The sequence below is a fragment of the Anser cygnoides genome, chromosome 9 (genome assembly GCF_040182565.1).
Source record: "Anser cygnoides isolate HZ-2024a breed goose chromosome 9, Taihu_goose_T2T_genome, whole genome shotgun sequence".
In the NCBI taxonomy this organism is placed as follows: Eukaryota; Metazoa; Chordata; class Aves; order Anseriformes; family Anatidae; genus Anser; species Anser cygnoides.
In genome coordinates this window covers 8226409-8251237 of record NC_089881.1, presented here as the reverse complement: position 1 = coordinate 8251237, position 24829 = coordinate 8226409, and the positions used below count along the sequence as shown (strand labels likewise).

The 24829-nt window shown below is 49.4% G+C and overlaps 1 protein-coding gene and 1 long non-coding RNA gene across 19 annotated transcripts in view; one reads left to right on the top strand and one right to left on the bottom strand.

Moving 5' to 3' along the window:
- Window positions 1-124: 124 nt before the first annotated feature.
- LOC106040340 (uncharacterized) overlaps window positions 125-24829 on the bottom strand; it is a 47935-nt gene continuing 23230 nt past the window's right edge. For 9 of the 18 annotated variants that reach the window (XR_010833603.1, XR_010833600.1, XR_010833589.1 and 6 more), the window contains 8 exons: window positions 18210-18296; window positions 17532-17674; window positions 15418-15548; window positions 14972-15213; window positions 11766-11891; window positions 10044-10184; window positions 8509-9906; window positions 125-7799 (listed from right to left, as the gene is read on the bottom strand). This is a non-coding gene — a long non-coding RNA (uncharacterized lncRNA). The remainder of the gene's footprint in view (window positions 7800-8508; window positions 9907-10043; window positions 10185-11765; window positions 11892-14971; window positions 15214-15417; window positions 15549-17531; window positions 17675-18209; window positions 18297-24829) is intronic. The other 9 variants (XR_010833595.1, XR_010833605.1, XR_010833598.1 and 6 more) reach the window with 8 other exon arrangements.
- Window positions 14874-17525, top strand: LOC106040339 (transcription factor HES-2-like). Its single transcript, XM_013188145.3, has 4 exons — window positions 14874-15101; window positions 15618-15713; window positions 15864-15942; window positions 16749-17525. The coding sequence occupies exons 1-4, from the start codon at window positions 14895-14897 to the stop codon at window positions 17192-17194; spliced, it is 828 nt and encodes a 275-aa protein (XP_013043599.3). The 5' UTR covers window positions 14874-14894; the 3' UTR covers window positions 17195-17525.

Genomic DNA, 24829 nt, shown 5'->3' with positions numbered 1-24829 from the left:
CATCAAGGTGATGTTGTCCATTAGAACAGTATAATGCACAACATGATTCTAAAACAGAAAAATATGTTTTTATGGAACAAGTCATTAATTTCTTACAAGCTATGATTTGAAATGAACACTTGCACCTGCGGGCCTGATGTATTACTGCTGTATGGCAATTTGGGACTCGCTGGCCTGGTTTTCCGAAAAGTCCTTAAGCTCCTCATGCTCTGCTGCACTGTACATCTCCAGCTGACAGTTTCTATCTTCAGTTTCTTTTTAATTACCTCTGTCGCGTTAGGTTTCTTCACATTACTCTCCTGTAGCTCGCCTGTCACATCACCGGGAAAGTTTTTGGTTGGTGTTCTCAGTGTCATTTTTTTCTGCAGAAGAATGTTACTGCTTTGAATTCCATGTGTTATGCTTTGCCTTTTCTGCCTAGAAAAAAAGAAAGAGAGAGAGAGAGAGAGAGAAACCTGTGTTAGGCGGGCCAAGCTGTCCCTTGCTCTCCCACACGGTCCTTACCTGGACACAGTACTGGACACGACAACTCTTACTGTGGGGTTTATTGCATTTTGGATTGAAAAGGCAGCCCAGCACTTCTGCTGTTGTCCCTGTGCAGGGAGATCATGCAGAGCAGCCAGTCTCTCAAATCCCTGCTGGTCTGGTCCCCTCCACTAGAGACAAGCTGCAGGAGCAGGAAAGGAAGAAGTGGATATGAAGAAATGAGACATTTGGTTTTCTTGTCTGCCTGGTTCACATGGTTCTCCAGCCCTGCGTCTGGCAACCTGCAGCACCAGAGCCAGGTGAAGGTCTGAAGGGAGGTGTGAAGGCTGATTTTCTTCCTCCTCCCTCTAGGGAAAGGCAACCAGAGATTTGTTTGTGAAAAGAGTAGAAATGGCAAGTAAAACATAACTCTCATTTTGAGTGGAGTGAGGATGTATTCAAGCCACCAGGAGGTGACTGGGCAGGTGAAAAGCAAAAGCAATTTCCATAAGGACACCTGAACTGGTGTGGTGGGGTTTCCATGTGCAGCTGCACTTATACACTGCCCTTGGGGACCAAAGGGTCTCCCCTGCACACTTCTCTGCCCTGACGCCTGGCAGATGTTCACTTCCTCTGAGCTGGAAGTTTACTAAATAAAAAAATAATAATAATAATAAAAAAAAAACACTCAAGCATAAGCAAAAATAATTTTCATAGACAACAATCACCAAATAGACAACAAATATGACCACCAGCTGCCTCACCGGGCAGCAACCAGAGGGCCAAGAAAACAGCAGCTCAGCAGAGCTCAGCTGGTGTGCCCAAGCAACATGCTTGGCCACTGCGTTGCCCCACGTGTTGCATTTCTGGATCTATGTGTATTCTGTGTATTCTGCCCTAACTGCGTCTTTTAGCAGCCTTACAGCAACCTCCAGTATTTCACAGTCCAACTTCTCGCCCCTGTGAGACTGATTTTTCATTCCTGGATCCTTTGCATGCCATCTGCCTGTAATATCCCGCTCTCTTCCCTGTTGAAAGTCCCCGTGTTCACCTCCAGTTTCAGCCCTGATAGTTCCCTGGGCTTCACTGCAAAGTGCTGAAAGAAACAATATACAGCATTATAGACAGAAGTCTGTTAAAAAAAAAAAAAAGGGAGAAATCTTATGTGTATACTGAGAGGGTCAGGGTGGTGGTGGGGAGACACCTAACGATACAGGTATTCCCTTTCTCTGAGGAGCAGTAGCAGTGGTATTTCCTGGTAATGAGGGCATAAAAAATAAAAAATTAAAATTAAAAAAAAAAGCTGATTAAGACAAAAGGAGATTCCTGTCCCTGGCTCTGCTGCAGAGATCTCATGGAACAAGTGAAAGGCTTGGCCTCCTCGTACACTGCGCTGCCCATGTGAAAAGGCCTGCTTGGTGGGCTGCGTCTTAGGGCTCAGGCTCAGAAGAACATTTCTGACCACACTTGCAACCACCCCTGTGCACGACAGTGTCAAAGTGCACATGAATTTGCATTCAGCTACGCAGCCGGGCAGCTGCAGCAGTGCTGCGGCCGTGGGGATGTTTTCCTGAACCACTGGAAGGTGGGGCAGGGAAAAAAAAAAATCTCCTTGTGATGACAGCTCGTCTCACAGACAGACAGAGCAGTTCTGGACCTGAAGTGCACGGTGGGACATGCCTCTCATGCGGGTGACAAGGTGACAAGGCCTCCGGGTATGGTTTGCCAGGCTTGTCTGGGCCCACAGCATGCGGTCGGCAAAATGTTGGCAGTTTGTATATCCTGCTTGTGAGCTGGAAATAATTGTTCTCAAAGCCAACATCGAAAGGGTGTGTATGTCTGAGCTCAAATTGTTAACCTGTAATTATGCTAAAAACATTCAAGTTTAAACAGATAATGTTCAGGGTAGTGAAGAGAGAGAAGAAAGAATTAAAGACGAGCACCGGCACAGTGATTCAACACCAGCACTCGGAAAATAGACACTACTGCTTTACAAATGACCGCTGGAAAAAAGTCATTGCAGGCGATGCGTTCAGAATAATTACCGTCACCATGTAGTGTGCTTCAGGGAAATCCGTGAGCAGAGAGACCACGATTTTTCCAAGCTCTTAGAAATTAAATTCAACATGTGGGAGATCTTTTAGTACAATAGCCATTCACTAATTCACAGCACTGACTGAGACATCCATTGTGAATTACTTAATTCTTGCAAATTAGGAAGTGAATAAACATGATTAAAAAAATTCAAGTTACTTCACCAAAGTTAAAAAAAAAAAAAAGTATTTAGAAAACAAGTGCTCAGATGCTGTGCTCAGTAGGAGTAGACAGCTGAATGGGATCCTAAGGGTTTTTGCGGCTGGTTTGAGGTCCAGGGAGCCCTGCAACTCAGGTTCAGCTCCTCTGATCAGTATCTTGCCCTAACGAATGGCGAAAGTAGGGAAAAATAACATGCTGTCCTATGAAATGGAACAAATTCATCCTTCCTTGAGCCTCTCTGTTTTGCTCACCTCATTTCTTCCTTTGTATCTGGAGCAGAGCCCCGTGTTTGGCACAGGAAGCCTGGTCCACGCAGCACCAGCTAGCTCGCCACGCCAGCCTTGCTCTGCTCTCCTCCATCCCAACAGCAAATGAAGGCACAGAGGCTGCAGGTTGCTCCACGGGCTTGTCAGCCAAAAACCAGACTGGGCTGACACGTCCCTGCCAGGACATCACACTTGCAGGGTGTTATCCACATGGGCTTGGTTTCTTTAAGAGCTCAGTGATAAAACTGTCTCTAAAATACGATTGCAAAGTAACACAGTCAGCAAAAGGAGCCTACGGCAAACCGTAAAGCAGGAGCCAAAGTTTGATTTACTTTTCTCCACTAAAAAAAAACAAAAAAAAAAAAAAACCACAGCGGCAGCAGCTGGGGCCAGTACCACCTCCAGCACCAGCACACTGCGGTTTGCTGCAGGGCCTGGTGCTGCCAGACACGCCGGCTTTCCCTCCCACCAAACGTGGAGCCGAGCTGACGAGCCATTAACATGCATTTCACAGCAGTGATGTAACGGCACCCAACCTCCTTCTGCTGTCTCTGACCAAAAAGCAAGAACCTCGAGCTGCTCAGAGGAGGTGGCAGCGGCCTCCTGCACCCTCTCCCTCCTCCTGCCTGGCCCCACAGCCCTGGGGTCCCCGTCCCACCCGTCCCTGAGCCCCGGAGACCAGGGAGAAAGGAGGGAATGGGGAAGAGCCACACGGGCAGGTTAAGCAAAAGCAGAGAAAGAGAAGTTGAGAGCAAGGAAGTGGAGGGCAGCGCATGTTTTGAACGTGTTTTAAACATCCTGAAGTTGAACCTCTGGTTCTGCTGCTGACACTTGTGGTTACTTTCTTCCTTAGTTAGGGACACGGGTGCTGCCACAAAAGCAGGGATCAAGGTTTATTTCTTAATCCTTCTGCTGCACCCTCCTCTCCCTTAGTACTTCACGCAGGGGAAGCAACTCACCTTTTTTACCTTGCTCTGAGATCTCCCTTGTTTTGTTAGGGCAGAGGCACTGGGAACAGGAGCAAAGGCGAGCAGCAGGAAGGTAGCCCAGGAAGGTGAAAACAAATGCTTCTACCTCGTGCATCTCGCCACTGCTCCATACGACCAGTACGGAGACGTTCCTGCTAACTACGTGGCCAGTTCCACAGTCACACGACAGGCATGACACAGAGCATTTGAAAAAATAAACTGGGTCTTCTCTCCAGCTGCCTTGACAAATATACAATGAAGAAATAACATAAACCAACATCCAGTTTATGATTTAGTTCAAGACTGCTTGGGCATGGGGATGCTCTGATATAATTCAGAGGCCAAAACCCAGGTTCATGTTCCCTGACAAAGAGTTTCATGGAAAAGGCTTTGAGAAGAAAATATTAGGAGCAGAAACTACTGCAGTTATGCTAAATATCTTCTACTTAAAGTCTGGAAGAAAAAGAATTGAGTCTTTCCACGGACTGTGGAACAGGCCAAGCTGAAGAGGCTGAATTTAATCACCCAGGTTTCCAAAGTGCCTGTGACTTTTCCTGAGGCTGCATTTCAGCTCTGCTACTGGCTGTGGATGTTCACTGCCAACTCCAGAAGCTTTTCTTAAAGAAACACATACTGGTGAGCATGTTATCATCTTTCAGTTCGTTCAATTCATATGTAAAGGACAGACCAACACCCCCAATAAACATATTTACAGGAGAAAACACAAGTAGATGTAATTCTCATCCATATCAGGATTTTTTTTTTTCTCATGAGAATGGTATGATTTATCCTCAATTCAAGCTGCCGCTTCAGAATTAAAACCTATTTTTAAAACATTATTGCAAATCACAGGAATTGAGGGTAGCCTGTAAAGGCTGTCAGAAACAGAAATAACAATTGCCAGAAGAATCATAGGAAAAAAGTCTGTTGCAAATTCATTTCCTGGACAGCAACAATAGCAGTATGTCATGTTGCAAAACCAGTCATTTTAATAAACTTTTTATTGCTGTAGAACAATTGAAAGCTATCTATAAAGTGCAGCATCCATTCCAGTCAGAATCTACTACTAAAGCCAAAAACAGATTTCCATCAGTTGGTAAACATGAAAGGAAATAACAGCAGTCTCTCTGAAAAACAGTACCATAACAGAATGTATTTCCTGAATAAAAGAAGGAAAGAAAAAAATAAATAAAATAAAACCGCACAGTCAAATACATCCATTAATTCAATCAAACTGGAAGCAAATACATCTACAAATCCCCAATCACGCGTGAAAGAAATAAGGCTGTGAAAGGATTAAAAGGGTATTCCATATATTGGCTTCTACCTTTGTTTTTTCTCCTTTTGACACTTGCACTGGAAGCAGTGGCAGAACACAGCGTGGCTCCATAAATCCGTGCACGGGTCCCTTTGGTGGGTGGCACCCCCAGTCCCCACTGCCCCCTGCAGGCTCCCACAGTATCTGTGGGGGCACAGGCGGCTTTCTGACCATAGACTCATAGAATATCCCGAGTTGGAAGGGACACATAAGGATCATCAAGTCCAACTCCTGGCCCCGCACAGGTCTACCCAAAAGTTTAGCCCATGTGACTAAGTGCACAGTCCAAATGCTTCTTAAACTCCAACAGGCTTGGTGCAGTGACTGCTTCACTGGGGAGCCTGTTCCAGTGTGCGACCACCCTCTCGGTGAAGAACCTCTTCCTGATATCCAGCCGGAACCTCCCCTGCCTCAGCTTGACACCGTTCCCACGGGTCCTGTCACTGGTGACTAAAGAGAATAGATCGGCGCCTGCCCCTCCACTCCCCCTCGTGCAGAAGCAGTAGGCCGCGATGAGGTCTCCCCTCAGCCTCCTCTTCTCCAGGCTGAATAGGCCCAGTGACCCGAGCTGCTCCTCATACGTCCTCCACTCTAGGCCCTTCACCACCTTAGTAGCCCTCCTCTGGACACTCTCCAACAGTTTCACGTCCTTTTTGTACTGTGGTGCCCAGAACTGCACACAGTACTCGAGGTGAGGCCGCACCAGTGCAGAGCAGAGCAGGACAATCGCTTCCCTTGACCAACTAGCAATGCCGTGCTTGGTGCACCCCAGGATACGGTTGGCCCTCCTGGCTGCCAGGGCACACTGCTGGCTCATATTCAACTTGTTGTCACCATCACAGCTGCCTGAATGACCATCAGCCCTGAGAGCAGCCACATGGTTTGAGGGGAATTTACCCACAAAAAGCCCGCAGATTGAAACCTTCAGAGCAATCAAGCCTACCAAATGGGAACGTTTTTAATTACCTACAGGTTGCAAGGTATCAGCTTGCAAAAAACACACTATGGCTCTGTCCAGGCAAGGGCTGCCTGCCACCTAAAATCTTCACAAGGCTTATGGAGAAGGGAGGCTGAGCTAATGCAGAGGTACTGTAGGAGCTTTCTGTGACAAGCAATTTACCTACTAATCTTTGAGAAAGGACTGCTTTTCTTTTTTTTTTTTTTTTTTTTTCTCAGCACTTTTAGTCTCCCACTTTAATCAAATCAGTTTTAAAATAGAAAATTACTAAAAGAGAAAGACTCTTCCTGGCTATGCCGGTATGCTAAGGCTGAAAACCAAGGATCATGAACTGAAGGCTCACCATCCAGGGAGATTACTAGTTTTTGTGACTCTTCCTCAGGGTCAGCATTACCAAAGTGACTGCTGTTTCTCAGATGTGCTGATACAGAAACGCTCCTTTGGAAAGCCAAACTCCACAGAAAGGCAGACAAATATGCGCTGTCATCCCATGTCCTGTTGCCTTGGCAAAAAAGGAAGAAAGATGAACCAACACGAGGAGGTGGCAGAGATGCCCGTGAGATAGGAAGGGTGAAAACATCCCCGCTGGCAGCCCCAGTGTGTGCGTCCCATTGGCATCCCCATCCCCTTCCTGTCCTCCCTGGGGCTGGGCACTGCAGCCCCGGCCCTCGCCACGCATGCTGCAGTCGAGCAGCCTTGGCCAGAGACTGATTTCTGCAGTTCAGGGCCGGGTCCTCCTCTTGGCACACTGTTCTTTTTTGTTTTAAAGAAATCATGAGCTGAGATTACAAATGTTCATATTTAAATAGTGCCCATTATGCTTTGAAGTCCACACCCTTTGGATAATACTGCTGCACACTTACTTAGCACTTTACACCTTCAAAGGTCTTTACAGAAACTAATTAATTAGCTCTCACAGCAGAAAACTGCTACAATGAATGGCACTGGATTAGTGCTGTTGCATGTGGTTCAGCTGGATTTGGTCTGCTGTGGGGCTGAGTTAACAGAGGAGCCACCGCAGTTTCACTGAAACATACCTGTGTTGAGCCGCTCCAGCAAATATGCAGAGACCTCCCCAAGCCTAAATTTGTATCTTTTGAAAATCTTGTATGTGCAGGTGTGCAAGCACATAGCCATCTGCACGTATACATATGTACACACCAGGGAAAGCGGAGATGGGAGGAAACACAATGTTACCCTAAAACACAAAAAATAGCCATCCATCAGTTATTTTTCTGGAAGACTCCTTGGGTAGCTCATGCATGTTGTGGCCTCTTTTGCTTCTTAGAAGAGCAAAGCCAGAGCACAACTCCTAATGTTAAAACAGACAAGAAATTAAAAATAGCGTTTTGACTTTTTTAATTATTATTTTTAAATGCCTCATTATGGAAAAGCTGGAACAAGAGCAAGCTCTGCATTTTGCCTGCACAGAGCAGCTCATGGAGCATTACACACCTTCGCATGGGTCCTCACTGCCCTCTCACCCATGGAAGATGTGTTCTTCCTTCCACTGAGCCGCTGTGTCCCAGACCCCTTGGTTCCTCCAGAGGAATAAAAAATCCTCATACCTATACAAAAAAAAAAAAAAAAGCAGCCTCCTAGTTATATTTGGAGAGGGGAAAAAAAATAAAAGACTATAAAATAAAAAGCAGTATAAAACCAGTAAAATGACAGTACAAGAATTTGTATAGCTTTTTGCTCTATTTGGTTAAAAATAGAATAAAATTAATTAATTAAAAATACATATAGACACCAAAAATGACCTTAAAGACCAGAACATGATTTTATATGTAATCCAGGCTGGATTTGGCTGGCGAAGACCAGATGCCCTGCAGCTCACGCCCTCCCACCCTAAGCTCTTGTGTTTTCTGCTGCCCCCGAAGCCAGCGGAGCTGTGTGAAACTGAGCCGAGAGCTGCAAAAGCCCTAACCACACGTTTCCTCACATCCTCCGGTGCCGCAATCGCAGCCCTGCAGAACCAGAAGCGAGCAGCATGGAGGAAGTGCTGTTTATAAGCCCACTGCCTTCCCGGCCATCCTTTTGCGCCCTGCAGCAGACGCCGACGTGTGGAACGCCAAGCACAAGGCGCTGGTGTGAGGGCTGCGAGATGCTCTTCCCGCAGAGAACGAGCGATGACCATCCTCATTGCCTCAGCCGTGCTGACAAGGGGTTTTGTGCCGGGGTTCAGGATGTGGTGTCAGCACGTGTATACACGTGCGCTATAAAAAGAAAGCTGCTCTTGGCCTGTGGCCAAGCCAGGACGAAAGCCGAATTTACCCAGTCACAGAAGAGAGACTTGTCTCATGAAGGTGAAACGACCCCAGCTCCTTCTGCGGCCTCAGGAACCAAGAAGCCAAGAAGAAACAGGCTGTGTGGGATGTGCAGAGGCTGCTGTGGGGTGCCAAGCTCTGGTTTCTGACATCTGGGGAGAAAGGCACACGTGCAGAAATTGCTGTGAAAGCAAAGCTAGCTGGATAAACCAAGCACTTGCTGCATTATAGATGAGGCCTGTTATCAGGTGACATCTGGCAAAGTTAGATACGCACGGAGTGTGAAAAAGCCCAGAGCTGCCCTTCTGAACAAAACAAATCCTGGGATGCCCAACGAGGAAAGTTCAAAAACTGCTTCGAGCTCTCCCTCGAAGCCCCCTACTCTTTCCACCAAGCTTGGCTCTTTGCCCCCATCCACTGCTGCAGCACAAGCAAGAGGTTAGACCTTACCAGCATGTCACCACCCACACAGCTTATCAGATTTTCTTCTTCCTATAACTCACTCTTGGCCTAAGAGTCCGTGTTGCAACCAGCAGTTTTCTGGCTGCAAAAGCATGAGATAAGACTTCCTCCAGAGGCAGGAGCTCTGCTAACCCGCCAGACAAGAGACGTGTTAAGCAACAGCAGGAACATCAGCTGATCCTTAACACAAAGGCTGGAGGGGTGTGTGTGAAAGAAGAGTTGAAAATTACTCAGCTGGTACCAGCCTTGTAATTATTTCCTATACCAGGAGTCCACTTCTGAAGATGATGGAGTCATCTGATACTGAGGATGCGGAGCTGGGGCTAGTGAGGTTTGAGCATTCAGTAAAGGAGCTGGACTGAGACACGCCAACAGCATTTCTAGAGATGCCCAATACCTCTTCTGGAGCTGGACTTCCCTAATGATGAAATACTCCATGTAGCACTATCCTATGCCACGTATATTGTCTCTCTGTCCACCTATAAATGCTTTTGGAGCAGGTGAACCTCTATACCATGATGAATTGCTTCGGACATTGTCCAGACTGGCCACCGCTTGACCATAAGCATCAAAGTTGGTAACGTCTTCACATAGAAGATCTTCTTCATGAAGACCATGGTCTTCACCAGAGATGACAAGGCTGAGAAGAAGGGAGTCTCCAGTGTTAGCAAGGTCTCTTCCAAAACACTTGCCTGAAGGACAACAAAGACACCAGGAAGGACCATATGCGGTGGACACCACCACTCCTGTGCCCAATCTTGGATGGCATCTGCTGCATCAGGGCTGTGCTATCAGGCAACTCTCATTGTAGTCATAAATGACCGCAAATACTCTTCTCCACACCATAGGTACAGACTTTGCTCTTCTGCCTAGCTTGTTTGCAGTGCTGTCCTGGCCTGGGCGGGTTGCTGGACACACGGTCCCCACACAGACCCTGCCGCACCTGTCAGAGATAGCAGACCGTGGGTATAATGTCCTGGACCAAGGCCAAGCAGGAAATGCATCCCTCTGGATGACCTAGCAGCGAGCAATCTGTGAGCGGCGCTGCCTGGCGTGCCTCCGCTCAGGGAGCCCTCCTACCTGCACCTCCTGCCCCGCCGGCCCAGCCTCCCCACTGGCATGCACTGCTCCTCCTCACAGTCTTCTCTCGCTGTAATGCTCCAGGAGCAAACCGCCCTTGGGCAACACGGGAATTCAGTACAGAGTGCTTGTGATTTACAGCTGTCAAGAAACCGGCAGATTAAAACTTTTTAATGATGAGACTTTACCCTCCACATATTTAAGCCTCAACTTTGAGCCAGAACCAAACTTCAGAACACATCCCCCCCCAGAATAAAAGGCATTTAGTCCCTGAGACCTGGCACCCATCCGCTTAGCTGGGGACAAACCCGGTCCGGATGCAGCCCCCAGCAGAGGGGACGGTGCAGTGATCTGCACAGGCAGGCCTTCTGGTGCCGTGTCCCCAGCACCACCCCAGGCCGCAAGGTGCCTCTGGGGGCGGTCCAGGCCCACACACGGGTCTCTGCGACACATGGGGGGCGTGCAGCGTCCTTACTGCTGCCTGGGGCTCTCCTGCCCGCTGAGGGGGCTCCTTTTTCCCATCTGTGGTGTGGGGGGGCTCTATTGTTACAGGGGTGTTTGCAGGAGAAACACAGGGGACATCCACGGGGGGGGTTGAGCTGTTTGCCCTAGCAGCTGACTGGGCAGCTCCAAATCTGTATCTAGAAAAATATATTCCTAACATTTTTGTTTTCAATTAAAATATATATATATATATATGTATCTTTCCTCAACATCGGTTTCACAGGGATCTTGCAACTGGTTCTAATCAACGGGTTGTGGGTTCTTTTTAGTTAGCTTGGCAGCAGCTCTCATTTAAAAGCAACTGGCCCCGCACGCCTCAGGCAGCGGCCTTGGCCCGCACTGCGCTTGGGATGGGTCAGGCTCGTGCCCCCTCCTGAATCTGCTCGGAGCTGCAAAGCAACACGCTCCCATCCGTGTGAGCCCAGCGGCCAGGAAGCCGTGCCGGCAGGCTGTGCGCAGGCACCTTTAGTGAGTCTGATTTACGGGAGCGTTTACTGCCTCGGCAGACTTTGCTCTGAAACCGAATAAGCCTTGTGCAGTGCAGATGCAGCTCGCCACCTGCGCCTGCCTGGCAGCCTGTGCTGTTTGGCTCTTCCCCGCTTTCCACAAGGCCACCTGGTTTCCAGCCTATTCGGGCACTTAACAGCGCCTCAGAACGCAGCCTAGATTTGATCTCTCCTTCCTGACAGGTAAATCCAGCAGGGGATACCAGGGCAGCCACCTGGGAACGGTCCTGCGCAAACTGCCGAGAGCAGGGAGTCTGCGGGGAGAGGTGTGAAAATGGGAAGGATCGGTCCAGAAAGACAGCAATGACAATTCTCAGGTTGGTCAAACTGAGGCTGTTGGAGAGAAGGACTCTCCTCGAATCATTTCAAACAAGGACATCTGCAGCCTAATCTGCAGGTCAGCTGAGACGTGGCTGACCTCGAGCACCTCAAGGTAGAAGGTCCTTGGCCACCAGGACGTGGAGAGGAGTGTCCCTGCCGGCAGCCCGGGGAGCACAGCGCTGCCTCCTCCTGGGCCTCTGCCCCATGGGGCCGAGCAACATGAGGCTGGAGGCTGCGGGAGGGGAGTACCAAGCAGCCCCACACTGCCCCCGAGAAACCCCTGGGGGCTGGAAATGACAAGATGTATCCACCACCCCACAGGCCAGAGACACCTCCTCCTGCTGCGTGGGCCCCCCACCCGCAGCACGGCGGCCCCACAGCACACCCCTACCGCTCTCACACCGGCCCCTCTTCAGTACGGGCTGCTCCAGGTCTGCGTGATGTCCTCCTGCCCAGGAACAGCTTCCTTCGGAGCGAGGCCTCAGCACACGCAGTACGAGGAGCAACAGCAGGTCATCTGCGGGACACGGATGACACCCGATGGGAAGAGACCTTGGTGGCACCACCCCTGCAGCTGCACATAGCTTCACGCGGCGGCTGTGAGGGGAAATCTGCCTTGCAATTAGAGGCACCGAAGGCAGGAGGCCCCTTCCGGCGGCCATCAGCTGCCCCCAGCCCCGCCAGCACCAGGCAAGAGCTACCACCCCTCCCTGGCAGGGCTGGAGGCCGCTGACCATTTCTCTGCTGGTTATTAGATTGTTCACGGCTCTCAGGTTTGTTTGAATAAGCTCTTTTGTCCTATAGAGCTTTCCCACGTCCCTTCATTCGCTAGGCAGTCGCGTGTCCCGAGTCAAAGAGGAGCCGGGGCCACAAATTCCTAAAGAAACTTTTTTCAGAGCAAGACATCTGCGTTGGAGGGAATCCGCCAACATCTGCCACACTTTCCCCATTTTCAAGAGCCTTTCTTTCCATCTTAAAAAGTGCAGGAACAGATGTTAAAAGTTGTTTTCTTTCTACAGGGTGTGAAATGTAGACAAATAGCAAAAAAGAAAACTCCAAGCAGCACCGACCCCTTTCTCTTCCCTTTTTTTGGAAAGCTCGGGAAAAAAGGGAGGCTTTGTTTACTAAGGAGAATCCCCTTTTCAGTGAAACCTGGCAGTGCGCAATGCAGAAGTAAAGCAGGAATTTGCAAAAAGCTTCCTTTAATGCTCTGTGCTCATTTGCATTTGCCTGTTTGGTCCATACAATCCCGAGCACAGATGTCGTGCTTCCCCCTGAAAGGCAGGGCAGCTCTCCCGCCTGCGCACCCCCTTTGCTTTGAAAATAAAGGGTTTTGCTCTGAATGAGAGGTGTAAAATAACTGTTTACAGCAAAAGCTGCTCTTCTTTTTCAGTGAAACGCTGTCTTACAAATGAACCTTGAAATGAGCTCACCGAGAGCAGAGGCCAGCGGGGCAACGAGGGCTCTGCGAGCAAGGGGCTCCCCAGAGTCTCGGGGCTCAGCTGGGGCTCCGGGGCTGGGCGCTGGGGGCCGCCAAGCTACTCCCCACCATCCTCAGCACCTCCCCACCAAACACACACAGCCTGTGCTTGTTTCATGGCACCAGTGCAGCCCCTTCCAAAAGGGCCTTGAGGAACCAGGTGCATCTTTAAGGTCCCTGCCTGCCCCAGCCATTCTACGAAGGCAGGTCGCCAGCATCGGGGCTGGGGCAGAAGGGGGCCCCAGGCAGAGGGGGAGATTTGAGAATGGCTATAAGGGGACACACAACCCATGGCTTCGCACTCCCAACCCTCCTTGCCAGGCCGAGAGCAGCATTTCAGTGGAAGCCCCTGGGCAACCCTCTCACAAAGCATCCTCCTCACAAGGCACGAGCAACAGGGTAGAGGTTAAGGCAGAAGCGGCAAGTCCAGGCCAAGCTTGCTGATGCGCAAGCACTTTCTAACTCTGGACAGTGGAAAATCCTCTGGTTTTCTGTGCAGGGGACAGATCTGATATAAGGTGCCCATCCCTGCTCCTGTGCTGCATCACCTTCACTTGGCACGAAGGACAAACTGTCCCCTCCCATGTCCTCCTCTCCCTGCGAAACAAACACCAACCCATCTTGGGCTCTCCCTCATGCACCCTTACCAAGCAGGGCGCTTATAAAACCATGCAACTGCACCCAATACCTGCATTTGACTAACAACCTCAGCCTGCAAGATACCACGTTTGGGGAGATGTTTTCATCATGAGCCCAGGCAGCAGTGCGTGCAGACACGCTGCAAATATGTTTGCATTCACGCACACACAAACATACACCCACACAGTGTTTAAGCAAGGGACGTGATGTCCTTGCTTTTATTCCTAGGGTACATCACCACCTACGGTTGAAGGGGTGGAGTGAGGGCTCTGCAGCTGCAGCGCTGTGATGGGAAATCCCAAGAGCAGCTCGTGGTGGCTTTTGGTGCTTCTGAACCACTCGAGCTTCTTCCTGTCCATTTAAATAAGGTGGCACATTCAACACCACCCTAAAGGGCTTCACCTGCGTGACTCAGCAGGACACTGCCAGATCCTGCTCATTAGCAAAGCAACTGTCAGAAAGCAAAAGCGCAGTCATGAAAGATGCCTTCATACTCCCCCTCAAAACCAGACAGAGTTGAGGAAGCATAAAGGCACATTCCCATCCTGTGCCAAGTCTGCTTTGAAGGCCCATGTGCTTCCGCACTAGCATTTCAGAGGATTAGAAACAAACAAAAAAAACCCTTCCCCCCAAAACACCCAAGACTCCTGGCAGCATGAAAGGGGGGAAAAAGCAAACAAGTAAAAGTCCCACAGAATTAGCAGGACTGAACTCATCTCTAGGTTTGCTTGCATGTGCAATTGTCTGTAAGTTTAGTATTAAATACTACACAGCAGTCAAAAATTAGAAGAGCTTCATATTTCCTACATCTAGCTGTGTACAGCAGAGAATTTGGGTTCTCAAGAGGCAAATGAAGTGCTTTCCCTAGAGGATTTTTTGATGAATACAGTGTTTCTGCAGCTGTCTGCTGTCAACAGTTTTTAATCGATCATCGTTACCTTGCAATAATAATTCCCAAGAGCAGGAACTAGTCGATCAAGCACTCTATTATTAAATTAAAAGGCTGCTTCAAAGATTTAAAGTGATTGAGGCTCAGGTTAGCAGGTAAAAAGCGGCACTGGCTCAAGGAGATGCAGGGAAAAGAAAGATACATAGGAGGCATTTTCCCAGGTGTAACTCGACTGGTTCCCAGCTATTGTTTTCCTCCCTGGGAATCTGTGCAAATTGAGCACGGAGCCATGCAAGCTGCTCAGAGCGCGCCCATTTTGCTTCCCTCCTTCCTTAACAAAAGATCCCTACAAAGCAAAGCTTTGGAGGCTGGACATCTGTCGCCGTTTGGGGGGGCCGGCGTGGTCATTGAAAAGATGCAGTGACCTGTCAGCTTTGATTGATGGCCACAAACCTCTGGGCTCGACCCCTCGTGTGGGAAAAGAAGTCCCGCCAAGGCAAGTCCCCTTTCACATGCTAATTCTGGGTTATAAATACAGCAGAGGAGCAGAGGAGAGGCAAAGAGCCCGTCGGGACAGGGAGCGACCTACTGCCCGAGTGCCTCCTCCGCGTCCCCGTCCTCGCAGCGTCCCGGGGCGGCCAGGCTGGATTACAATGACCGCCACAGCCACGGCCAGCGGCGTGCACAAGCTCTCCAGCAGCACCAAGGAGGAAAGGAAGGTAGGTCCCAGCCACGCAGCCTCCCGCGACGAGGGCCGCGCGCGCCCAACGGGAAGCCCACGCGCAGATGGACGCTGGAACTCGGCAGGTGAATGATGGGGGCTACAGACCTCTAGGAAAGAGAAACACAACATTTGCATCCTCTTATTATAAAGAGGTTTTCCCTGAATTTAACCCACGTGGGTGTTTTTTTTCTGCTTCCTTTCTCTGCCTTAGAAAGGTTTCTGTCTTTTGGTTTCAGTTGGGTAAGCTCTGGTTAATAGGAGTGTAAGTAAGAGAATTCAGAGCTAACACAACCCAAAGGACAGGCCCTTACCAGAGCTAGAGAAGGCGCGCTCCCCATCTGTAACTTGCCGAGTGCCATGTCGTCCCGCACTGGTTTCACACAGGGATGCGACCTTCCTGGCCCCAGTGAAGCCCACACAGCCCTGTTACGCCCTCGCTCCACTGCGGCAGAGAGATAAAAAAGAAATCATCTGCAATTCTTCTTCCTCCTCCTTTTCTCTTCCTTGCCAGCTAAGGAAGCCTCTTATTGAGCGGAAGCGAAGGGAAAGGATTAATAACTGCTTGGACCAGCTGAAAGAGACCGTTGTGGGCGCGTTTCACCTGGATGTAAGTGTTCACTTTTACACAGATTTTGTCCTTCTGCTGATGGGGACTGTTTGGCTTTTGGGGGACAGGAGGGGGGCTTTGTCTTTTGGGAAACTTGGCTTTGCACAAATACTTCATGGCCTCTCAGCTGCTGAACTCTCTCTTTATTAGCAGTCTAAACTCGAAAAAGCAGACATCCTCGAAATGACAGTCAAACACCTCCAGAACATCCAAAACAGCAAGCTGATGGGTAAGTGCATCTTCCCTACAGCCCCTGATGCTCAGGGCAGCCTTGGGGGTGTCAGGAGAGCACAGCACTGCGCCTTTAGTCCGCTGGCAGCTTGGCAAAAGCCTCCTTCAAACCTGTTGAGGCCCGAGCTGCGGGTCTGGGCTTGGCTTTTACCACTAGATGGGGAGCTGGAGCTGAACGCCTGGTAACCCACGGAAGCTTTTTCTTCCAGTGCCGGTTTCTCCTTTTGTTCCATTTTGGCTCTACTTGCTGGTGGGCAGCAGGATGCTGAGGCGGCCTGGCCAGGCAGCTCGCTCCCCGCACCACCTTCCCCTGAACCTTGCAAACCACTAACATTATCATAAAGCCCAAGCGAATTAAATCAGGCTGAAAACAGGGCAGGAAGCAATCTACCTACTCTACTCCAGGAGCCAGTATCTTGGCCTTACATAATACATTTTCAGTGTCTCCCAGTGTCTTAAAAGGGCCCCAAAAGGCAGTTATAGACTGGCAGGGGAGCTCCCACCAGTAGCCTGAGATATCCCTGTTCCAGTGGGAAACTCCACCAGGGCACCTGAGCCCTGTACCCACTCCAGCCTGGACCCCAGCACTGCTCTCACTTGCACCATTTGCAGAGCTTTTGCCTCACCATGGGAGCAGCAGGGCACTGACCTGCCGCAGCCCCCCTGCAACGGTTTCAGCTGGATGCGGTTTCAGCAATAAGCCCCCACAGGGGCCAATGCAGACAGGAACCTGTGAAATGTTTTTAAGTTGGAAGTGCAGGTTTTACCCAATTACCAACTCCAGTTGCCTCCTGTTCAATGCAGCTGATTCCAAAGTGGGCCTTGAAGCTCAGCAGAGGTACAGCACTGGATACATTCAGTGCATGCACGAGGTCCACAACCTTCTCCTCACCTGCGAGTGGATGGACAAGACACTTGGGGCCCGACTGTTAAACCACCTGCTGAAATCTTTACCGAGGTCTGGTGAAGACACCTGCAAAGCAGCATTAAGATCTTCCTGCCCATCTCAGCAGCCTCTCTTGACACCAAAAACCCCACTGGGCCCTAAGGGAAACTCTCCCAGCACAAATCCATCTCAGGAGCACTTCTACCCAGTGGAGAACAAACAGGCTTTCAAAAATTCATTCCAGCTGCCGTCGCTGTCGGTTTTCAGCCAGGTTGATGCTGTGCCTCCCAGACAGGTCCTGCAGCTGAATTTTTCCCATAATAACCCTAGTATGGGGTCATTAGATATGTGGAGACCATGGTAAAATGTGTTTTCAAATGTTTATCCTAACCTTAGACACTTATGTATGTATCTTATAGATATGTTTCTTTAAAACACTTGTGGAACAAGTCTGTTCCTGTAGGTGTACTAAAGACCAGGGTACTTCAAGCCGAAGTAAACCTATGTGTAGCCTGCATTGTAGAAGGCTGCTATTATTTTGTATTTATTTAATACATCTAAATTATTGTATAGAATCCTCTCATGTTCTTTAGTGTATATTAATTATTATAACTTTCTTGTCTTACATTCCTAAAATAATTATCTTTCTATTAATAAAGAAACAAGACAATGAGCAACAACCCCTCTTACACCAAGCTTACCTCTTGGGTCTCATGTCGCAGCTGAGATCACTTCACTGGATAAAGAAGTAAACAGTCAATTTCTTCTTCCTTTTTTTAATTTTTATTATTATTATTCTTGTGCAACTATTTCAGTTCTGATTCCTGTAACAATGCTGCTATGACTAGAAAAAAAAGAAAGGGAAAGATGTGGTTTAGACATTTTAGACTGTTCAGAAATACTATCTGTATTGTTCACCCTAGATGTGCTGTTTCCAATGCCTGACCATGCTGATACGACTGTTAAACTATTGAGCTAAGTGTATATATATGTTACATATAGTTACATTTAGGGATTTTTTTTTGTTTATTCTAAATAAACTTTTGGAAGACAATGACTGATATTTCTCCCAGCCTTGTTCTGTCCGCTCTGAATACACAATACTTGGGGATCTGCTTTTGTTTTCTTCTTTCACAAACAGTTTTCCTTGAAGCAACTGAAAGAGTGTTCAGGTTTTTTGACCCTGATGCTTTGTAGAAAAAGCAGCCCACTCATGCACACACACACCTACACGAAGAATCACCTGGATCATGGTAACGTTTAAAAGTTACAAAAAAAACAAACAGGAGTTGGGCTTATTAATCTGGGCCAACACTTTAGATTTTACTTCTAAGGGAATCACAGTCAGACTCTGAAGGGCAGAAGGTGAAATAACCTACCAGTAAGACTGGGACAAATCTGCTTAACTTGTTGACAACATTTGGTCACAGTTTTTCAACTCAAAGGCAGTTAAAAGCTCTTCACAACTAAAAGAAAAGAGCAAGGATCTCTTAAACAAACACTGTGCATACTAAATAATGGATCCCCAGTTCAGAGAGACTAATTATGCAGTGTGATCTATTTGATGATGTGTTGAAAGAGTGAAAACCATCACCTCTGGCTTTAGCATCCTTTTCTGTGAAGCTGTCCCTTTCATCCATCACTCTTGAAGAGCTATTAGAAGTGGTAGCATAAGGGTGGTAGGAGCAACAACTGGCTTACATGAAAAGAGGCAGCACTGTTGCGTAGCAGTGCAGATTTCTTGAACTGGGGGGGGTAAGAAGGCAATTCCGTATGAAATGTAGAATTGTACATATTTTAGTGCAACCTCAGCTTCCACTCTCTGACTGAAAATTAGGACTCCCCCAAGATGAAATCAGTGAAGGGAACCTCCAGAGGAACAGCAATACAGAAAACACACCCAAATCACCCCCACCACAAACATGCCTATTGCAGTGGGGACTGGAGCCAGCCCAAGCAAACAGCAGCAGCAAAGTCCACAGGACACTCACAGGTTGTGAAAACATCCAGGCAAAGTGAACCTCAAGATCCCGAAAGAGGAAAGACATTGAAGACCTTCAGAAATCAGTATCACATATTGCTGAGCTTAGAGAAAGCCCCACCGCCACCTCAGCACCCATTACTGCACCCACTAGAGAAACCTGTACTGCCCAGCACTGAGGTCTGCACACAGTGCAGCAAAGAGGAGCAGATCCCTACCCAATTCGGGGCCCAAAACTTAACAGTTTTCCTCCTAGATCGTCTCAGTAATGCACCTTATCACACTTCTGGCAACCTCATTGTTACGCTGGGAGAGGGGCTAGGAAACATTCTGGTGTGCTGAAAATACTTTGCTATGTTTTGACAGCATCAACTTAAAGACATACTTTCCCCTAAAAGCTGTAAATCCCCAGTGACTGTAATTATCAGCTATGGTTACTGTGCTGAAAAGGGATCAGTGGGAAATATGTATTTCTCACCATCTCTGGTTGTTTACTTTATGCATTTGGAAATACTTTGTGGTTAGTGAGTTTTATTATTTCCTGTTTCTAATCGGTAAGGTTTGTTGTTTTTTTTTTTTTTTTTACTTTCGTGGGTGTGGAGGAAAGGGTCACATAGCAGCTGGTGAGAGATTTAAAAATAGAAAAGTGAGACTGCAGTGCTTGGCCAACAATCTCCAGGAGCAGTTTTAGTACAAGACACTCATTTGTCATTGCCTTCATTTCCCACCAATGGCCTCGTTTTAAGCCATCTCCATGCCACATACCTCCGTACAAAACCTGCTTTGGCCAGACGGAATCCTTTGCACGTCACCAGTTGTCAGTAAAGAAAAAAATTTCTTTAGGAAGGCAAAATTATTCTTAACACTTCACGTGCATGAAGTCAGCTGTTACTTGTGTCTGACGAAGGAACCCAGTATTTACTTTCCGGTATTTTACTGTCCTTGCTGCTGGCCAAGCAGGCAATGCAAAGAGATGGGGCTCATTTTTCTCCTCTGGACCTATCTTTTAACAAGATCACAGCTTCCCAACCAGCTGGCTAATGCAGAGTGAAGACAGTACTTCCCGGTAAGCCAGTGTTTGGAGCTGCACCGCTACCCGAAGCCTGGCCCAGACTGCAGCAGGTGGCTGCAGCAGGGCCTGTCGCCTATGCAGGTGCTACTTTAACATCTGCACCAGGCCCTGGTAGCGGTGTCCCCTGGCTGCTGGCTGTGCCCCAGCACAACCCAGGGCTCAGACACCCGGATTAGGCACCTCCAAGGTCGCAGCACAGCTCCCACCTGGGACTACAGGCCCAGGGCAGGAGCGGTCTGGAGGCGCAGAGAGCGGGGATGCTGCACACCCAGCTCTTAACCTAACTTGCACACTGGAAACGGCCACGACAGGCACCCAGAGCAGATTCCTCAGCATGGGTACGGCCAGACAGACCTGCTTGCTAGAAGTGGCCACAGGATGCAGCAAATCTTACGCAGCACATGGAGCACACGCAGGCTGGAAAGCCTCTTGCAGATCCTGGGCTTTGTTCGTCCCCTACCAAAGTGCTGATCCAAACTGGCATCTGTGAACTGAGCATTAAAGAGCAGAGGCAGTCACTAAGTACATGGGGACATCAGGAAGGCTGGACATGAGGCTCAGGACCCCCACGTGGCTTTAACACAAGGCAATTATGGATTTATATAAAAAAAAAACTATGAGCCCAGGTGGGCAAACCACCTGTGTGCATAGCAGCTCTGGCCTTATAAACTGTGTTCCCAGAGCAGCTCTCACTGAAACCAACAGGAAAACTCCCACTTATTTCTCAGGAAATAGGACCGAGTCCTTTCCCAATTAAGATAGCACAGAGGCTCACGACACGTAACAGACCTTACATGCTCCTAACATGCCTTCTTCCCCCAAGCAGGTGCAGCTCAGGGGTTCCAGAGCATCCCTTGCTTTCCCTTCCTTCCCCTCTCGCTGGGAGGACACTGGCACAGCCCCTTTCTGACCACACAGCCCCCCAGTCACCCACAGCAACCAGACCAAATGACTGCTGGGACATAGGAGCGGTGCTGAGCCCCTGCAGACCGCTACCCATGGGGGCTGAGCACTTTGCTTAAGAAGGGAACAAAAGGCAAATTTTCAGTCGGTGCTTTCACTGAGCACTCACTTTGGCAAGACGAGGCCACAGGCTGCTGGCGTGACCTCTCCAGCACCCAAGGAGGGGCAGGCTCCTAACCCGTCACAGGTAAACGCAAGCGGCCTTACAAAACCCCACGTAAAAGCAATTTGGGGCCAAAACATTTTCAAACTGCTTTCAACCACACAGCAGTGACTGCAAGTGCCTGTAGCTAGATAGCAAAGCGCTCCTCTGGGGAAGCTCGCTGACAGCAGAACACCAAAGGCTTCAGTTTCCCTTTACATATACGCCATTATATATACATATATATATGTGTGCGTGTGTGTGTGTGTATACACACACGCCATTATCTCCCAGCTTCCAGCATAGACATTCCTATCTGAGCAGAGACATTCTCATATTTCATCTCATGAGGAGTAATGTTGTGTCGAGAACCTAACCCAAGGTCTGTCACATTTTTCAGAGTTTTCACACACTCATGAATAACGCAGCAGAAGCTGAAGCCAGCCCTGGATCTGTACTAAGATGTTTCATTTATAAATCGCAGCCCTGGTAAGAATGCGGTTTGCTGCCTGGGGCACTAATCACAGATGTACCAGAGCCTGGGAACTCAGTCTGCTTCTGAGACTCTCCCTCGGTCCTTGTGTTAGGTGTCACAAGTCTTTCTGCACATTTGGAGTTAAAAGAGCATGTTAGAACGTTTTCGTCACATTTTCCATGGCTAACACAACCAAGAAAATTGGCTTGTATGCTCGATCCCAATTCCACTGCCACGGAGAGTCCTGGACTTCCGACAACAGCTCAAAGGGGCTCATCTGTGGGGCTGGAGAACTGTCCCACCCGCTGTGCCAAACTGCAAAACTCAGAAATACTGTCCTGTGCCGTAAAGGGCTGGTTCACTGGCTTTCAGAGCAACCCAACAACGTGCTAGCCTTCCCGCATTCATTCCGCATTGATACAGAGCTTGCGTCAGCTCCTGCACGCTCCTGGCACGCCAGGTGTGTTGTAAAGCACGGGACTCAGCGAGCTGCACGGCGAGGCTTTACATAACCACGCAGACATGCCCACAGCCCTGGCGCGGGACCTGGTCAGCCACACCGAGGAGCCATCGGTCACAGCCCCGCGGAGGCAGCGCACCACTGCCTCCCCCCAGCTTTGCCAAGACCTCTGTGTTTTCCTCCCGGTGGCTGTTGAAGCCCCGGTGCCCACCAGGAGAGCTGTGTTCCCTTCGGGAGGTGGAGCTCATACTATTTGGGGCCAGGAGCACCATTTTTGATGGCTGCCGAAGGGAATGGAGCAAATCCTGCTCTAAGTACGTCATTGCCTCTGGACTTTGCACCAGAGTGCTGCAATAAGAATAATTTTCAGTTAAAAAAATGTGAAGGCAGAAGCAAGCCTCACACAACCACGAAACTGTAAGGTGACAAAAACCTCAGCTCGGCGCTGGACGGACACACCTTTGTCAGACACAGCCGGGGACGGAGCACGGATCACAGCAGCCAGCAGGTAACCCTCTGCAACATAACCCACTGCGCCCTCAACAACCTCTGCCCATGGTCACACCATCTCCCACTGCTCAAGCTGTTTCTTTATACCTCCTACAAACCGAGGAGGAAGCAAGAAAGCATTTCCACGCAGTTCAGAGGAGCAGATGTTTTGCAGGATGGTGAAGTGAGCTGGGAGAGCCACGGCTGAGCTCCTCGGGACAGAGGAGCTCCCACAGCAGCCTGAACTTCCCCAGGTCCCTCTGGGCTGTGGGAATAACTCAGGAGCAACCACAGAACCTCGCAGTTCTCTGCCCCCTGCCCTACCCTACAAACATTCAGCCTACGTGAGTATTAAAGTACAAAGCAAAACACTTCCAGATACGCGCTTTTCCCACTGGAGAGGCTGTGAGAACAAGCAATCCAGGCAGGATAGCGATCACATCACCTCATCCGCTCCTGAAAAGTGCTGATATTTTGATAGGTGTGATAGAAGAGCCATCCAGACCATCGAACACAACTAAAGCAATACTAGACAGACAGGTTCTCCCAACCAGACGTGTTGTTGTCAAAATTCTCTGGGGAAAAGCAGACCAATGCCTCCCGGTGCTTCCCACAGTTTGGCACCGCACACATGAGCACGCACTCACCAGAAGACCACTGCAGCAAGCCCTTCTCCTCCCTCGGCCATAAGACCTGAGGGATGCAGACGCACCTGGGGCAGAAAGGTCCATGTGCAAAGCAAGCTTTCCAACACAGACCCCCCAAAATAGAGGAAAGCTCTGAGCTCATCGGTGCGGCTTATCTCACCCATGGATTTGGACTGGGTGCCAACTGCCCTATGTTTTTTTCAGGGCAGACACAGTTACAGAGGAGGGGTATGTGGCAGTAGCTAAAACACAGGCCCACAAGACAGTTGGTAGAGTTGAAGCCCAGCTCCCAGTTCCAATTGCTCTGCACCTGAGTTTTCCCCATCTCCTGCTTGGGAGCGATGATTGTGTTCGTGTTGAGATCTCCAGATGAAAAGCAATAGCAAGACGCCAAGGATCGCACAGATTAAAGAGAGGAGCCAGGAGTTAAAAAGCACCTCTCCAACCAACTATCATGTGAATCACATCTCCACCGGCTTTCTAACTCCAGCACTCACCTCTTCAAAGTCCCTCTACACAAACACCCATCCTCTCGTTGCCCCTGGAGCCTTTCCTAAGGTCCCAGCAGGGTCCAGCCCAGCTCTCCCCCTGCCCTCAGCCTTATCTGATTCACGCTCCCCACCTGCCCTGCATCTTTAGCCCCACACCCACCCCACCCAGCTGCCCTCCTACTTTTCTGTCCTTGTGTTGGCAAGGGTAAGGTCAATTCAGGCCTTACTACCAGATCAAAACTGCCGCGGTCACACAACGCACAGCATCCGTCCTGCCCGAGCTCACCCTGCGGGCTGAAGAGCTTTTCCCGTGCCAGACACCAAGCACAGTTTGTCCTCCTGCAGCTAACATCAAGGTAACACAAAAGCACGAAGCTGGTATGAACATCGTGTCACTTTGGGGGTAATTTAAAAGAGAGATCTGTGTGCCAAGGTCTAGTGCAGCTCAGTAGTGCGCTGCCTGGTGAAGTGGTGTTGCAGACACGTTGGGGATCACGGAGCGATGGCGAGTTTTGCTGCAAGGGCAACAACAGGCCAAGAGCTCAAATCTCACAAAAGCACTAGGATTGTTGGATCTGAAAAAATGCTGAAATGGAATCAAGCACATTAACCATGGGGTAATGGAGGAGATCTGAAAACCTGAGATACCCCTCTCACGGTGGGCTGGAGGTTCTCCCACCAGCAGTGGTGGACAGAGGCTGCTCCAAACTGTGGTCTTGCGTAAGCCAGGCTCTCAGCGTGCTGCAGGTGCGGCTGGGCATCCCTACGGCTTCTGTATTCAAAGATCTGCTCCACAGGCTGGAATATGCTGATACTTCTGAAAGAGGAAACTTCATTTCCCAGCACATTTGTGAAGAGTGTCCTCTTTATATGCACTGCTGGAGAAGATTAATTTGTAGCCTGGAGATGCTTTGCTTTTGCAGAGCGACTCTGATTCTTTCAGGAGGAATTTTTTCCAGCCCTGGCCTCTTGTCAACAGGCCGAGAGGAGATGTTCTCACTAGAGCACAGGCTCTGCTGAGCATCTCTGCCCCTTCAGGAAGCCCGCACCTTCCTGCTGGAAGCGGTGCATGGTGCCCCTGGGCACCAGTGACTCACTGGGGAAGCATGCGATTTGGGTGATAACTGCAGCTGGGCAAGAACGAGCAGGGACGCAGGAACACTGCAGCTTGGCGTGAAGCCTGAAAAGAGCTCTTTTCTGTTCCAGCTGTTCCTTTGACAGCTGCAGTGAATCTGTCACTGCTCTGCCTCCCGGCGCAGTGCCCAGCACAGCCTGCCCC